The following is a 14203-nucleotide window of genomic DNA, read 5'->3' on the forward strand; positions in this document are numbered from 1 at the left end:
ATCTTTAGAAATCTACTTTTCGGTGGTTCAACACATACTTTACATTCAATTTTAATATAACAAGAACAAAAAACCTGATAATCATACCAGTATTCCTCTTCTGGGACCTTATCCAAAGGTGGATTCAGGCAGTAAATATGATAGGCCATATTACATTCATCACACAGAAGCTGCATGTTGGGTTCATGTTTCCCACCACATACATGACAGGAGCAAGTACGGCATTTCTTATCTGGGTCTCCACCACACAGGTCACATTCAGGGTCATTTTTCCCTATTAAGAACAAAATTATAGCAAGCCCTGTCTTAAAATAATTTTTATATCTATGAATCTCAAAAAGAAAAACCCATGGAAACAGCATACAGCTTTTTTAATGAAAAAAAGGAACCAAAAGGAATAATTCAGTGTGAGACTAAGAATAAATGCCTGAGTCTCATCCTCACATTACCGAATGAGAATTTCAGGGATGGGGCCCAGGCATAAGCCAGCAAAAAATCTAGTGAACAGCAAATATGAGGATAATGTGTACTTTTGCCTTAAAAATTATATTCAGACAAGTATATTGACCCACAGTTCCTCAAATGTGTACCAAGGTAACCAAGGGAGATAGAGTGAATTCAACGGGGCATCACAAAATATCTTAAAATTTCAAGGGGAATGTAATTAGTTGAACAAAGATGTTTGGACTCAACTTTCTAATAAGTTTTCTGGCTCAAAGAATCAAAGTTTAAGAAACTCTGGGCAAGACATTGCGAGATGTTTAATTCCATTCAAAGAGATACAAGGTAACCCTTAAGGCCTCTGACTATTATTAGATTAGGATAAATAAATGTTCAGTATTGATAAGGATATGGAGAAAGTGGCACATTGTTGGTGAAAATGAAAATTGATAAACATTTGAAAGGCCATTTGACAATATCCAGAACATCTTAAAGATTTCTTCTGTTGGAACGTATTCCTTTTTCCTACTTTGCTGGTTTCCAAGAGAATTTTCTCTAAACATTCTGAGATTCTTATTACTTCTTTCTGGAGGTACAGTGATTTATCCAGTTGGTGGGATCCAGCTACTTTTCTAGGTAACTAATTAAAAGGTTGAAATCATGAGGGATTTATTTTTACTCTCCCTGCCCACCCCAACTATTAGAGACAGGGACCAAAGCAAGTTTACCTGTTTTTGCAGATCAAAATCTTAAACTGCATTGGAAGAACTAGGAGGGAGAGGGCTGTTGGGAGTTAGCAAGCCCATTTTGATTCTCCCAAGATATGCCCTAACCTATTCTTTATTGGTAACAGTTTATTTTTATCTGCTTGTCAATTGCTTCAGAATTCCAGCAAATAAGAGGTTCCTTTTTTTGGCCTCTTTATAACCAGGTAGCTTTTGCTGAAGTATTCTCTTAAAATTTTTAAATATACATATATGGATATAACACAAAAATGTTTTATAGCAATGCTCGTAAGACCAAATATTAAATATTAAAAGGTGAATAGTCAGATAAATTTTTATGAAGAGTAAGGTAAACTCACAAGAATGCAGAAGTATCTATATTAAATTTAAAAAAGGAAATTCAGATATATTGTTAAAACAAAGTTAATTCTATAAATATACCAAGATAAGAATTATATAGACAAAGATGTCTGGAATAAAAACATTGTTAAAATGATTGCCTCTTCATAGTCCAATATTGTTTGAATTTAGTTTTATACTTTACAAATTTCTTACAAATATATACAAATAGATTTATGAGGAATTTTACCATTTAAGGGCTAACCTAGCAATGTAAGGGAAATGAGAACACTGCCTGACAAGTAAGGGGCAGAGTTGAGGATAGGCTCTAATTTCACTATAACTTTCAGACAAATCGCTGCTTATTCTTCTTAATATTGTAATATAAGATTACAGTGTGGTTTTCTTCCATCAAGATAGCAAAGATAACATATAAGCAATGAAAATAAAACAGACCCAAAACTCCAAAGGCACATTTAGAGTTTTGATTTAGAGACTGATCTGACCACTGGCAGTGTGGCCCTGAAATGACTTCTTTACACTCAAATTCAAAGGTATAGCTACATCATGATTAGCATTAGGCAAAGGAGAGAAGAATTAATTTATGCAGGTATTCCGAGGGTAGGATAGAGTAGAAGGAAGACATCAGAAAAGTTCAGGTGATCTTAGTTTTTTATTGCATTTTATTCTAATTCAAATCTAGATATATTAGGATTACAGACTCAAAAAAATGAGAATAGCTTAGACTGGAAATCTATTCACTGATCTGTTAATGTTCTTATTTTTTCTAATCATATCCAAACTGTGGTAAGAAGAGGCTAGTCTGCACTCTTTAGTCTCAAGCATTTCTTTTCCAGACTAGACTTGACAAATGGCATAAATAAATGGACTGCTCTCAGAAAATTCAGAAGAGAGCATAAGACACCAAACTACAGTCATGTGCCACAAAAGGACGTTTTGATCAATGATTGGATAATACATACAACAGAGGTCTCATAAGGTTATATCACCTAGTGATACTGTAGCCACTTAGTTTAAGTGCACATGATGTTTCCACAGCAAAGAAATCACAAATAAAGCATTTTTCAGAATACACATCCCCACCATTAAGTGACATATTTGAAAAGGCTGAACTATGAATGAAGAAGACCTAGACTCTAATCCTACTTCTGTAATCAACTGTGCAATAACAAAAACAGAATCTATTATATGAAGAGATAGGGCTGCATTCTAACAACTATAAATAAAGCTCATTTGTTACTTGACAAAAATTTAAGGGCAATCAGCACTACTATTCTCAGGTTCCACTAGAATAAAAGTAAGTTTTGTTATTAAAAATTAATCTTTGATGGCTACAAAATTACTGAAATGAGTCTTTCCTTTAGACAAAATTTGTATTAGAGGAAACAGTATGAAAATGGCAATAAAATGCTAAAATTAGAATATATTTTTGAGAACAAAATTTTATCATTTGAGATAAATTACTAAACTAATATGGATCTAAGTTCAAAACTGTTGTCTTGAAAATTAAACAGTGTCATCTACAGTTTTATACTTCCTTGCAAGTTATTCACGGTCAGTTAAAAGCAATTTCAATCACATACAATACACGTAGCCTAAGTTCAAAAGAAAAATTCATACTTAAAAACTTTCCATCTGCAAATGAAAGAGGATGGGCTCCAGGTTTCTCAATCTTGAAGATTTCATCTACAAATATTACCACGCAGTCATTTAATGTTCCTTCTGAACCCCTGTTTAAAAAAGGAAGAAAAGTTAACTTCTGGCAGCAACATATAAACCATTTGTAAATGATACTTAAAAGTCAATTTGGAAACTCACTGAAGTTTATCTATTTATGAATTGAGATTATAACTATCTCATTCACTCCAAACTATCATTTTCAATAGTAGGAAAAGCCCAACAGTGATTAGTTAATGTTCAAAGTTAAGTGTAACTTCAGTATCAGGAAAAAAAAAATATTCACTTTTTCAGTGATTTTATTACTTATGAGACTTCATTACTTATATTATTTGGTGAGAAATTACTGTCTTGTAAGTTTAAAGACCAGAAGAAAATGAAATATTTAAACATTTCCAATAACCACAGAAAAACTTCTGGGCAAAAATAAGATGACTTCGTAGACAGAAAGTTAGTTTCTCAAATACTACACTGTATCTTCAGAGACTCAATGTTTACCTGTCTGCAAATGCTTCTGCAAGGTTCCTACTCTGACTGTGGTTACATTTATTTCTCCTTTTAATCTGTCAGCTTCTGCTTTGTATTTTGAAGCTATTTTACTAGGCTTATCCAGGGTTAAGAAATCTAGGTCTTGTAAAATGTGTCTTTATCTCTAGTAATGCATTCTACATCAAAAAGCCTTTTGAAGGGGTAGCATTTTCCTTTTACCCTTTCTTCTACAAAGTTAGTGTAAAATATACACAAATGTAGAAAACTGCATAAATAGATAGCTTAGCCAATTAAAAGGTGCACATCCTTTGTAATCCCCAGAAGACAGCAAGGTCAGCTACCTCTGACGCTCTTGACACCCACACACTCTCAATGACAACTTCACCTCCTTCCAAGAGTTACAAAGTTGTCTTAAATTTCTTCAGACTTGTTACCTGTTTCCCTAAGGATATGGTACGGTTAAGACCATGTCTTAAAGTTTCTAATCTGTAGTTCCCACACAATCACTTCCTTTGTTGCAATTTGTGAAAATCCTAACCATTTGTCCCATAGTTTCTCAGTCTTGATTTTAATATTTGCATCTACAGAATGTAGTTTCTTCTGCCATCTGTATCATAAATTGGTAGCTGGATCCAGAGTAGAGGTCAAAATCTTGGCTCAGTGTCTAGTTTTGTAAATAAAATTTTGGGGGCTGGCGCCGTGGCTCAACAGGTTAATCCTCCACCTTGCGGCGCCAGCACACCAGGTTCTAGTCCTGGTTGGGGCGCCAGATCCTGTCCTGGTTGCCCCTCTTCCAGGCCAGCTCTCTACTGTGGCCCGGGAAGGCAGTGGAGGATGGCCCAAGTCCTTGGGCCCTGCACCCGCATGGGAGACCAGGAGAAGCACCTGGCTCCTGGCTTCGGATCGGCGTGGTACGCCGGCCGCAGCAGCCATTGGAGGGTGAACCAACGGCAAAAAGGAAGACCTTTCTCTCTGTCTCTCTCTCTCTCACTGTCCACTCTGCCTGTCAAAAAAAATTTTTTTCTGGGGGGGGGGAACTTGGATCAGCCAACTTAGTGCCTAGTTAATTATCTCTTTTCCTATCATGACAAGCAACTACTGATGCTCAATGCTTGCATTTATTAAGAGACTGAAAAAATGTTATTTCAGTTCTCCCAAACCCTTCTCATTTGCTTGCTGGAACAGTTTTATAAAGAGAAGCTGAACCTCATCAACTAGTGGTATCTACGAAAGGCAGACAAAACGCTCGTTTGGCAGTTTTATAGATATAAAACACAAGCAGACCAGTAAGAATTTATGTTACTGTGAACTAATGAATTTGAACATACTCCTATGTTTCAACCCACTGTAGTTATTTTATCAATGTTCAAATCACCTCATCTTTGACCAACAGGAGCTTCCATCTGGCCCTCTCAAATCCTCATGACAAGAACTGAGCAGCCTTTCTGACCTTTCTTTTGTTACAGATATGACAAGATGTTTCATGTTGCATATTTTCTACCCCCAAGTCTGCAGTCCTATTTCCCACAAACCCGATTTTTTTCCCTGCCATGGGATTTTTTTTTTTTTTTTTTGACAGGCAGAGTGGACAGTGAGAGAGAGACAGAGAAAGGTCTTCCTTCTGTTGGTTCACCCCCCAATGGCCTCTACGGCCGGTGCGCTGTGGCCGGCGCGCCGCGCTGATCTGAAGCCATGGGCCAGGTGCTTCTCCTGGTCTCCCATGGGGTGCAGGGCCAAGCACTTGGGCCATCCTCCACTGCACTCTCAGGCCACAGCAGAGAGCTGCACTGGAAGAGGAGCAACCGGGACAGAATCCAGCGCCCCGACCGGGACTAGAACCAGGTGTGCCGAAAACTTTATTTGAAAGGCAGAGTTGGGGGGGGGGGAGAATCTTCCATCCGCTGGTTCACTCCCCAGATGGCTGCAATAGCCAGGGGTGGGCCAGGCTGAAGGAGCCTGGAACTCCATCTGGGTCTCCCACATGGTGGGAAGGTGCCCAAGCATTGGGACCATCCTGTGATGCTTTCCCAGTTGCATTAGCAGGGAGCTGGATTGAAAGTGGATCAGCCAGGACTTGAACTGGCACCTATATAGGATGCCGATATTGCAGGCAGTGGCTTAACCCACTAGGCCAAAATGACAGCCCTGGGAAATGGTATTGAAGGACCCCAATTAAGCACCGGGAAAATGTATTGTTACTAGGTTCACTGGTGTTCATAGGCTTTTTCAGCAGATGTTATAAAATTTGAACATATTTTTACACACACTCAAGCAAAATAACTTCATGACCTCATTTAATGCTTTGTGTTCAAATTCAGGATTAAAGAGTACTTACTTTCATATGTATATAAAAGTAGATTCTGGATTTCAAGGTACCAGAGATGCCTAAATTAGAATACTAGAAATACTTCTTTTGTCTCACAGTCACATTACATGCAAGATATTCTCAAAAGCTGCCTATATAACTGCTGAAAATAAACGTTTAAATATATATTTCCCCCATTTAAAGTTACAAGATAGCTACATTGTCAGATTATAAAGACATAATCTTATATATTATTGTCTCTCACTTAATCCTAGTTCTAAATGTAGAAATACTTTATAATTTATTTGAGGCAGAGAGACAGACCCAAAGCTCCCATCACTGGTTCACTTCCCAGAAGCCTGCAATCGTCCAGGCTCGGCCAGACACCATGAAAGCTTACTTTCTGAAACCTCCTGGCTGTTTTTTGTTTTGTTTTGTTTTAAATCTGGATAATTTCCCCTTTATCTCTATTTTCCCTGTCCTACTCAGCTTGGATTCTATGCCCATTATTTTCTTCTCAATATAGGGTTTTGTCCTGGAAAGGGGTTTTAGCTAATTAAAAGAATTCACAGGACCCTAATCCCTTCAGACAACACTACAAACTGTACTTATCCAAAATGGGATTCATACTCATTCCAGCTTAAGTCACTATATTAATTATCCATCGTTTCATAATAAGTCATTAGAAGCAGTTAAAAATAAAAACTTGCTTGGTTTTTTATTTTTATTTTTTAAGATTTATTTTATTTTAAAAGCAGAGTTATACGGAGAGGACAGACAGGGAAATTCATTCTGTCTGCTGGTTCACTTCCTCAACGGTGGCAAGAGCCAGGGTTGGGCCACGCAAAATCAGGGAGCTTCACCTGGGTCTCCTATGTGGGTGCAGGGGCCCAAGTACTTGGGCCATCTTCTGCTGCTTTCCCAGGCACATTAGCAGGGAGCTAGATTGGAAGTGGAGCAATAGGGACTCAAAACAGTGCCCACGTGGGATGCCAGTGTCACAGATGGAGGCTTAACCTGATATGCCATAACACTGGCCCCACTATCTTAGTTTGTATGAGTCAGGAATTTGGTAGCAGCTTCGCTGGGGTTGACTCTGGCTTAAAATCTTTCATGAAGCTGTAGTGTTGTCTAAATGTTAGACTACAGGAAAAATTATAGGCTAAAAGCCTGATAAACAGCTGGTTTCAACTTTTTGGAAGTGACCCAAAAGAGTGACAACATGGAAGCTACCTTTTCACAACTGTATTCTATCTGTCAGAGTCATCCTGCTAAAATATGAAAGGAAACTATGTAAAGATGTGTATTAGGAAACAGGAATCACTGAAGGTCACCTTGAAAAATAGCTACCATAGCTACTATTCTGAAATTACCACACTAACTTATTATCTTGGAGTTCTTGGACTCACTACATATTTATGTAGCTACTTTTTCTTTCTTCTTGCAGAGCTACAGATAAAAGTCTTGAAGCTTTGTACTGTTTCTCACACCAGCTATTTTGGAATTTTAGGGGGACCATCTTTTTTGTTGATATTGCACATGAATTTTTGGATTAGATATTTTAGTTGGTCTATGTTTTTATAAGGACATTTAAAGAGTTTAAAAATACATGTTGCTTAAATAAAAATCTTCAAAAAGATAAATAAAAGTACATGTTGCCTCCATATTCCTATAATCCTGATCATTTTTAAAAATTTTTGAGAGACAGAGCAAGCTCCCACCTAATGGTTCATGTTCCAAATGCCTATAATGACCCCAGACCAGGGACTAAAACTAGAGGTGAGAACTCAACCCAGGTTTCCCACGTGGGAGGCAGGAACCCCATCACTTCACATATCATCTTTGTCTCCACTCCCTCCTAAGCCAGCATTAGCTGTTGCAGGCATTTAGGCAATAAACCAGTGGATGAGCAGTATGTGTGTGTCTTTCTGCCTTTCAAATAAATCAATAAACTATGCATGAGTTCCATCTTTTACACCAGAATAAAGTTTTTAAAAAAAGATTTATTTATTCTGAAAGGCAGAGTTACAAGGAGGTGGAGACAGAGGTGGAGGTGGGGGAAGGTAGGGAGAGGAAGAGTCTTCCATCCGCTGGTTCACTTCCCAAATGGCTGAAACAACCAGAGCTGGGCCAATCCAAAGCCAGCAGCCTGGAGCTTCTTCCAGTTCTCCAACTTGGATGCAGGGGCCCAAGGACTTGGGCCATCTTCTATACTGTTTTCCCAGACCATAGCAGAGAGCTGGATCGGAAGTGGAGCAGCAGGGACTTGAACAGGTGCCCATGTGGGATGCTGGCACTGCAGGTAGTGGCTTTACCTGCTATGCCACAGTGCTGGCCCCAAAATAAACTTTTAATTGTTTTCATGTTTTTCAAAATTCACTATTATATTTTAAATTTTTGTGAATAGTTTCCACTGTTCGTAATTCCTTCTTGCAGCTCCATATTTCTATCTGGGACTGCCTTCTTGCTGCTGAAAGAACTCCTTTTTGGAATTCTTTTCAGTACAAGTTTGTTGGTGATGAATTCTCTCAGGTTTCGTATAACATCACTAATTTGGCTTCATTCTTGAAGAATATTTTAACTAGAAATCTATTTTCAAGTTGGGAATTTTTCTCAAACCAGTGTTTTCACATCCCATTCCACTGTTTTCTAGCTCAAATTGTTTCTGATGAAAACCCAGTCTCCTTCCTTTTGTTTTTATATTTAGTTTTCAGCAGCCTTATTCATGATATGCCACCATGTTTCTTTGTATTTATCCTGCTTAAATTTACAGAACTTCTTGATGTGAACTGATACCTTTTGTAAGTTTTGGGGAATTCTGGCTATTGCACTCATTTTTAAATACTGTTTTCAGTATTTTCATCCCACTCTTTTGGAACTCCAAATATACATAATTAGACATTTTATCAAGTTCCTATGTCTAATATTCTTTTATGTGCTTTCCAATGTCAGCTGTTTTCATTGACTTAACTGCTATTTTACCAACCCTGTCTCCTGCAGTTGCTACCTGATGTCAAGTCAATCTAATGTTTTAGTTTCTTACTTCACTTTTCAATTCTAGACACCCCTTATGATTATTTTATAGATTCCAATGCTCAGTTGAAATCCACATTTCATTTATCTTCTGGAGCATATTAACCACAGTTAAAGTCCCTCTTTGATAATCTGAGTTATCCAAATCACGAGTCCATTTCTACTGCTGCTTATCCTTCTGTTTCCTGATTACATGCTCCTTTCTTTTTGACATCATAGTATTTTGGGCTCCATGGCAGACAGTGTATATAAAACAGTGTCTTCAGAAGTTACCTTATGTAAAAAAGGGTAAACCTTCCTTCCACTAGGAAGACACTGTAATGGTTTAACATTTTAATCAGCAACTACGTTGAGTCAAGATTTAATCTTGTTTGACTCAGTCATCCAATTTTCAAACTAAAATGCTACATATTCTGTGGAGTTACTTCACTATTAAACACCAAACCTAATGTTTGCTTTCTAAGATTACTGAAAATTTCACTCTGATTTTCACTTATATCTCCAGCCTCCTGCCCCAGCAGAAGCCCATTCATCAGCCAAAATCCCAAGACAAAAACAGGCCATACACTTAAGACATCCTAAGTATCTGATAAAGACTCTGCTATACTCCTCCACCCCTCTAACCTGCTCCTATGTGCTCTCAACTAGGTTTTATACTGTGTACAGAATTACCAGATTCCCCCAGGCAAAATACAACTACAAAGCCAGCTACCTTCTGAGGTTCTTTCTTCTCCAGAGTCCTAGGCCCCAGAAGTCTCCTTGATATTCTGTTGACTCCAAGGAGGTAATTATTTGATCTGGCTATTCCAGTTATTTTAGATAAGAAGGCTGATCCCACCCTACCCGAAACCATCAAGTCCCCCACATTCTATATGTGATTCAATCAATATCACAAAAACAGACAGCTTCAAAGCTAAAAATCAACTTTTTATTTATCCAATATTTCAGTTATAGGCTCACCACAGACATTTCTTCTGTACAAAACTGATGAAGTCATCTTTCATAACCAAAACACGTTAATAAAGTCTTGTTATTCCTTCAAGAAATATATTTTATTGACCCTAATAAACCAATATTATAAAACATTATTTTAGGTTCTACCAAAAAAGAAACTGGCCTCTTAAGAATCCCCAAATAATGCTGGGACACCAAATAGAAGACAAGGATACAACACATTATACAATTTTAAGAAAGAAAAGAATCTGAGATGAGGTGTCTAAGAAGGACTCTAAAATAAAGCTGGGACATCTAACAGTTCTCATAGTTAAAGATAATGAAAAATAAAATATCTTGCAGATTACAGAAAGAAAGTAAACATAGTTGCTTCAGTATTATAGCTAAGTGGGCTGGCGCTGTGGCGTAGGGAGTAAAGCCACCACCTGCAGTGCCAGCATCCCATATGGGTGCTGGTTCAAGTCCCTGGCTGCTCCACTTCTGATCCAGCTCTCTGCTATGGCCTGGGAAAGCAGTCGAAGATGGCCCAAGTCCTTGGGCCCCTGCACCCATGTGGGAAACCCGGAAGAAGTTCCTGTCTCCTGGCTTCGGATCAGCACAGTTCTGGCCAATGCAACCAGCTGGGGAATGAACCAGCAAATGGAAGACCTCTCTTTCTCTCTCTCTGCCTCTCCTCCTCTGTGTAACTCTGCCTTTCAAATAAATAAATAAATCTTTTAAAAAATATTATAGCTAAGTATAAGGAGAAAAACTTATCTGCTAAGAACTGAAGTACAAGCTAGGTTTCTCATAGGTTGCCAGATTTCAATTTATACTACCTTGTGTGATCTAAAAAAGTTCAAGCACATAATCTATCTTAAAGTTGAATGGCATGACCAGATGACCCACAATACCCACAATGGTCAGCACTGGGCTGTGCCAAAGCCAGAAGTTGGAAATGCCACCCATAGCTCCCACATCGTGACAAGAACACAATTACTTCAGCCATCCATTACTGTTTTCTCCCAGTTCCACATCAACAGGAAGCTGGAGTCAGGAGCCAGAGCCAGGTATTGAACCCAATACTCCAATGTGGGATGCTGGTGTCTTAACCACTCATTTATTTTACAGAGCTTTTAATAAACAAAAAACTAAATTTCTCAGAATCTATGACATTCTGTACTTGCCAAAACCTATTACAGCTAGGGCCTAGAACAGTACCTGGCATATAACAACAAACAAAAAATCCATGCAATAACATTCTGCTGGTATGATGGATAGAATAACGGGCTCCAAAGGATTCCATGTCCTGACACCTGTGAGTATATTATCTTCTATGGTAAAAATAACTTTACAGATATAATTAAGAACCTTGGAATGGAGGATTATCCAGGTGAGCACAATGTTATCACAGGGGACCTTGAAAGTGGAAGAGGGGGCTGGCGCCGTGGCTTAACAGGCTAATCCTCCGCCTTGCGGCACCAGCACACGGGGTTCTAGTCCCGGTTGGGGCGCCGGATTCTATCCCGGTTGCCCCTCTTCCAGGCCAGCTCTCTGCTATGGCCCGGGAAGGCAGTGGAGGATGGCCCAAGTCCTTGGGCCCTGCACCTGCTTGGGAGACCAGGAGAAGCACCTGGCTCCTGGCTTCGGATCGGCGTGGTACGCCAGCCGCAGCGGCCATTGGAGGGTGAACCAACGGCAAAAAGGAAGACCTTCCTCTCTGTCTCTCTCTCTCACTATCCACTCTGCCTGTCAAAAAAAAAAAAAAAAAAAAAAAAAAAAAAGAAAGAAAGAAAGTGGAAGAGGAAGCAGAAGATAATCTGAGGGAGATCTAATTATAAAAGAATGGTCAAAGAGATGCAACACTCTGTCTTTGAAGATGGACGAAGGAGGCAAAAAGCCAAGGAATATACAAAAGGCCTCTAAGAGCTTAAAATGGTAAGAAAACAGATTCTCCCCTAAGAGTCTAAATAAGAACAAACCCTGTTGATTTTGGTCCAGTGAGATCCAAACTCATTTACGACTTCTTAGATCTACAGAACTATAAAATAATGTTTTATTGTTTAAGTCACTAATTTTTGGTGGTTTTCATTTAACAGCAATCAGAAAATACAAGTTGGGTAAGAGAAATATAGAAAAGCCTAGTGATAATAAATGCTGTAAAGAAGATATAAAGGGTAAACATGAACTCAGGTAACCTATGCCTAGTATCTCAATGTGTGATTTTACAGAGGGTAACTAAGAAAGGCCACTCTGAAGTGACAGTGGGGCAGAAGAGTGAAACAAGTGACAAAGCAAGCCAAGTGGTGTTCGTGGGACCAGGCAGAGGGAACGCCAAAACCACAGGCTCTGAGGCAAGGGCATGTTTATATGATTAAGCAACACAAGGAGGCCAGCATGGCTGGAGCACAGGGAACTCTGAGATATAACTTTATACAGACACTAAATATGTACTATGTGAAAATGGTGGTATATTCAGTGATAAGGATATTACTGAAAATACTTCATGAAGAATAAGTATGCAACAATTTAGAAAATAAATGAAATCTCATAAAAATGACACTGTAAGTAAAGCAAGCATACTTACAGTTTAGTAAGGTTAAATTTTCTTGCTACAGGATTCAAATTCAACTTTACTTGTGAGTATTTAAACTTATATAACTTCACATGGTATTAAATACAATATTTATTGAAATAGCAAGTAGACACACTATTTTGAAAAAGGTATTTAGACTCCAAACCTGTGCTTTTTCTTCAAAGCTAAAATACAAACAGAAAGTGACAACTTAAAAATTGTATTTGATAACTAGAATTACACAGTTCAAGCATATTCACTTTTTGGTACTCACAAATTAAAAATAGAAACAAGCATGAACTTTAACTCCAAGTTCCCTTATCAAATCTCCAGGGCAGATTAAAAATCATGTCCTCTATTTGCTTCTTCCTTTGCACCTTCAATACAATAGAGAGGATTAAAGCTGAAGGTTAGTTCTTTGCAAAAATCTAACAAATGTGATAAACCTGTGATGAGATTGATCAAAAGGTCACTAACTAAATTCAGGAATAAAGTAAGGAATATCATAGTAGATAAAATACACCTAAAATATATGGCTAATAAATACATTTATGGCAAATTTAAAAATTTAGATGTAATGGACAAATTTCTAGATAATTAAATTGCAGTTCAAAAAGAGAGGAAGGTGTTTGGCATAGCTGTTAAAATGCTCACCTCCCACATCAGAGTGCCTGATGTAGCACCAGCTCTGGCTCCAGATTTCAGTTTATTGCCAATGTAGACCCAGGGGGTAAGTGATGGCTCAAGTGACATGTCCCTGAGACCCACATGGGAGACTTGGATGGGTTCCTGGGTCCTAGCTGGCCTTGTCCAGCTCTGTTTGTTGTGAGCATTTGGGAAGAGAACGAGCAAATAGGAGCTCTCTGTCTCCCCAGGCCTGTCAAATTTTTTAAAAATTTAGAACATTTTTTTAAAAATAGGAAATATGTGGCCAGCACTGTGGCACAGTGGGTTAAACTGCTGCCTGTGGTGCTGGCATCACATATGAGTGCCAGTTCGAGGCCCGGCTGTCCTGCCTCTGTTCCAGCTCCCTGCTAATGCTCCTGGGAAAGTCCCTGAGCCTGTGCACCCACATCAGAGACCCGGATGAAGCTCCTGGTTCCTGCCCGTCCCAGAGCAAGCTGTTGTGGCTATTTGAGGAGTGAACCAGCAGACAGACGATCTCTCTCTCTCTCTCTTTCTCTCTGTAACTGCCTTTTAAATAAAATACAGAAATCTTTAAAAAAAAAATAAAACAGAAAATAGGAATAGTCCAATGATCATTGCAGAAATCTAATCAACCTTAGAAAACCTTCCCACAAAGAAAATTCAGTCATAAAGGACTTAAAAGTCCTACCAAACATTCAAGAAGGGGACACAAACTACTATAAGACAGGAAAAGAATTATTCACCAAGTTATTTTATGAATTTTATGAAATACATTATAGTTATGTCAAAATTTTAAAAGTTTTGTCCTGGAGATCAGGAGGTAGAAAAAAGATGCTAGCTCTCCCTACTTTTTTTCAACAATGTATAGAAGGCCCAAATGGTGAAAAAAGAGAAGAGAAAGACATCAAAAATGAAGAAAAGACAAAACAAAAATGTCATAATTCAGATTATAATGGTAGACATTCCCAAACAATTAAAATTAGTAAAATTAAAAAAGCTACTGGAAGCAAGACCAAA

The 14203-nt window shown here is 38.3% G+C and overlaps 1 protein-coding gene across 1 annotated transcript in view; it reads right to left on the minus strand.

Moving 5' to 3' along the window:
• The window catches only part of UHRF2 (ubiquitin like with PHD and ring finger domains 2), a 96077-nt gene that overhangs the window by 44463 nt on the left and 37411 nt on the right, over positions 1-14203 (minus strand). Inside the window, exons 5-6 of the mRNA XM_062208274.1 lie at positions 3147-3256; positions 88-274 (exon numbers count right to left, since the gene is read on the minus strand). Coding sequence (XP_062064258.1) covers positions 88-274; positions 3147-3256 — 297 coding nt within the window. The remainder of the gene's footprint in view (positions 1-87; positions 275-3146; positions 3257-14203) is intronic.

This window comes from Lepus europaeus, chromosome 12, assembly GCF_033115175.1.
Source record: "Lepus europaeus isolate LE1 chromosome 12, mLepTim1.pri, whole genome shotgun sequence".
Classification (NCBI taxonomy): Eukaryota; Metazoa; Chordata; class Mammalia; order Lagomorpha; family Leporidae; genus Lepus; species Lepus europaeus.